The sequence below is a fragment of the Juglans regia genome, chromosome 10 (genome assembly GCF_001411555.2).
Source record: "Juglans regia cultivar Chandler chromosome 10, Walnut 2.0, whole genome shotgun sequence".
Lineage (NCBI taxonomy): Eukaryota > Viridiplantae > Streptophyta > Magnoliopsida > Fagales > Juglandaceae > Juglans > Juglans regia.
In genome coordinates this window covers 5,203,227-5,206,783 of record NC_049910.1, presented here as the reverse complement: position 1 = coordinate 5,206,783, position 3,557 = coordinate 5,203,227, and the positions used below count along the sequence as shown (strand labels likewise).

Here is a 3,557-nt window from a genome sequence, read left to right as displayed (position 1 = left end):
TGACAGACAACGTTTTCTTTCAAATTGCGTTCGAGAAAGTTTTCTCTAATCCATTTTTAAAAAATTGACACGTGTCTTTTGAGTAAGTGACAAAAGATATTTTATTTAACAAAGAGACACGTGTGAATTTCTTACATGCTTAATGAACACAAATCTTTCAAAAGAAAATGGACACAAATCAAATTTAGAGATGGGCTGGAGCAGAAGAATCCATTTTGGAGGGGAAAAAAAAAATCTATGGGCCCGAGAATTAGAAAACGGGCCGATATGGGTAACCGCTGCCCAGCCCTTGCTACACTGTAACGGTGCCAATTGGAAAACTGGTAGGGAAGGAGGCGAGACTTCCACGACGTCCCCTCTTCTCTTCTTTTCGTTACACAATGAATCCGACGCCCAAAAATCGAATCCCAAATCTATAATCTCACTTCTAAATCTTTTTTTTTCTCTCTTCAGAGCTTCTATTTCTATGCAACAGCCCCAGACTTTGGAGCTCGAAACCCCGAGCATAGAGCGAGCGAGCGAGAGAGAGATTGATTGTTTGATGTCAATTTGCGCATCGACCAATCGGTGAGAACGTAGCTCAATTTTTCTTAATTTTTCGTTATTTAAGCTCTCTTAAATGATTTTCTATCGCTGTTATAAAAAAAATGATTAACCATCGCTAATCATGCTTGATATTTTACGGATCGATTGCCAACTTCCGTTTTATGCTCGATAACTTGGATTTTAGGTTTATGTCTATGGCTTCGATTTTCGGTGATTCTTTCTTCCGCTCCCATATGAGCTTTTTTAGGAAAGGCTGAATCCGAGAGATCTATTTGGAATTGGGGGGCTAGATGTTGAAATAGGTATTCGACAAGGTGAAGACGGAAGTGTTTTTCACTTTTTGTCTTGAGTGATTTTTTTAAAGTTTTGAACGTTTGCTTTCTTTCTTTTTTTCAATAAGAAACATAGGCTTCGTTCTTTTTTAATTGGGCAATTAGTTTTTAATGCGGAAATGCATGAGGCTACTGATAATGGTTCAAACTTCGCTGGGAAATTTGAGATTCAGTAAATGTTGTTGAACTTTTCGGGTTCGTGAATTGATTTAAGCAACTATTTTTGTTCCGTAGTTGTGGGTGTAACTGGGATGAAGTGGTTTGATTCGAGATTGACCAAATTTTGCTTGAGATAGATTAGCGTCTATCATTGCACTTTTTTCCAGCATGTCTTTGTGAGGCACATTTACGTGCTTGCTAGTGCATAAATCTCTGGTGCTTGGTAATACTTAGTTTTATAGTTCATGCTTTAGACTTTCTGATCAAAGCAGAAAGATTTTGATGGATTGCAAGTTCCGATTCTTCACCGTTGGGTCCTTATCATGGTTCTATAAGTTAACATGCGTTTTCAAATTTTTTGTGATACCATGTATTCAGTTCTTGCCCTTTATAATAATCGCAAGGGATTCCAATTGTAACCTTGACCGGTTCTTTTGGACTATAGGCACGGATCTGGATTGCGTTTTCCTGGAGTCATTACAAATATTATCAGTGTTTATCCCTAGCCATAAGTGTGAGACTTGAGCTGCACTATCTATACTGGAATGATGTGATGAGGATATCCAGAATTTAAGAGGGAAGATTGTCATGCCCCTTATTGAGTATATAAGTTGCTTGCTCCAATCACTTAGGATGAGAGCATAATTAATGTGCTGTTACCAATTTTATATTGATATCAATTATCATATGTCAGTTGTCTATCATACGAAATGAAGCACGAGATGAATTTTTTACAACATATTGATATCTATGCATAATGGTGATTTCCCGTATGAATTTACTCTATGTTTTCTTTCAGGGGCAAACCGCTGCCAGCAGTCATCATGGTAATGGGACTGCTTTGTTCAAGTGTTATGTCACATCCTTAGCAAGTGATGGTAGTTTCTTGGTCATCCTCTGTCTGATATTAGAATGTGGAATTTTGCATCCAATTGCACAGCTGGAAGTGTTGAACCGAAAAACAATGTCCCTCTAAACCCAACCCAAGCAGCATCTGAATGCTCTGATGATGAGGCTTCTTCTACTGTTAGCAGAGAGGAAGGTCTAGAGTGCCCAATATGCTGGGAATCCTTTAACATTGTTGAAAATGTACCCTATGTTTTATGGTGCGGCCATACCCTTTGTAAGAATTGCATACTGGGACTGCAATGGGCTGTTGTGAAATTTCCCACTCTACCAGTTCAGCTTCCACTCTTTATCTCCTGCCCATGGTGCAATCTCTTATCCTTTCGTCTGATTTACAGGGGAAATCTCAAATTTCCTCGCAAGAACTATTTTCTTCTCTGGATGGTTGAGAGCATGAATGGTGATAGAGTGAAGTCCAATTCTTCCTTCTCTGGGGGTCATCAATCAGTCTCTCCAACAAATGGAAATTTACCGAATGGTCAAGTCGGCTATGGTAACCTCAGGAGGGTACAAAATACTCGTCATCCTGAGCCATCTAGATCAAACCATGACCATGGTCGTCTCAATAATTACCTCAGTATGGAGAATCTGCACTCCTTGCTACGGAAGTCACTGGTTTTCTTTGTTCATTTGACAGCCAAATTCCCATTGGTGGTTATATTTCTTCTGATTGTCTTATATGCAATACCTGCCAGTGCAGCCATCTTGGCTCTGTACATACTTGTTACAGTTGTGTTTGCTCTCCCATCATTTCTCATACTGTACTTTGCATATCCTAGTCTGGATTGGCTTGTGAGAGAAATTATCACATGAACTTCTCATCTCTCAGTTGTTTGCAAGTGCTTTGATTAGATGTTTGCTCCTCTAAAATGGCGCCTCTCTATCCAAATATCATCAACTTTACAATTCGGCGACTTTCCAGGCTCTAAGGCTGCGTCCAGTGCTTTCCATTCAAGGCCCCTTGGTCTCGGGATCATCCAAGCCTCTTTATTTTGAGAATCATTTCAGCTCTTATTGAATCTGGCTGGCATGATGACATGATATTATTTTCTGGAATTTTAAATTTTGGTTGCCTCCAAGTCCAATACAAATTCTTAATTTTCCAAGACATGGTTCCATTGTGGATATTCAAAGCTTCTCTGAAGAGTACAGTTGTAATAGGTAATCAGTACAAGGCTTATGAACAGCTCAGACACTTGTTTGTATGAAAAATATTATGTGATAGTTATGTAATTTGATCGTAGTTGTTTGTCTGATGGTAGAGTTGGGATCAATGAAATATAATATAGTTATTTTAGCCTTGACAATTAATTATTTAAGTCACTGGCAGGGCTCGTTGCATCACCTGCAACTCATGTGATTGGCCTTGTGTTGTGGGAGTGGATGATTGCATGTTGGATTTGTCTTTTGTTCATGTGCTGTGAAACTTCAAATGTTTGCTTTTAGATTTTTACTAAATAATAAGAAAAAGAATCAGGCCTAGTTTGGGTACTGAGATTTCATTACTATTTATTATTTTATTATTATTTTTTACATATTTTTTACTACTATTTAATATTATATTATTTTTTTACTACTATTTACAGAATAACTCAAAATATCTCACTACACAAA

At 38.0% G+C, this 3,557-nt stretch overlaps 1 protein-coding gene across 1 annotated transcript; it reads left to right on the top strand.

The window, feature by feature from the left end:
* The first annotated feature begins 313 nt into the window (after positions 1-313).
* On the top strand, positions 314-3,204 carry LOC108991543. The gene is made up of 2 exons (XM_018965838.2): positions 314-567; positions 1,837-3,204. Exon 2 carries the CDS (start codon positions 1,950-1,952, stop codon positions 2,754-2,756), a length of 807 nt encoding a protein of 268 aa, XP_018821383.1. The 5' UTR covers positions 314-567; positions 1,837-1,949; the 3' UTR covers positions 2,757-3,204.
* The last annotated feature ends 353 nt before the right edge of the window (positions 3,205-3,557 follow it).

Coding starts and splice junctions, on each gene's coding strand:
- LOC108991543 (XM_018965838.2), top strand. CDS start 1,950: ATGTGGAATTTTGCATCCAATTGCACAGCTGGAAGTGTTGAACCGAAA.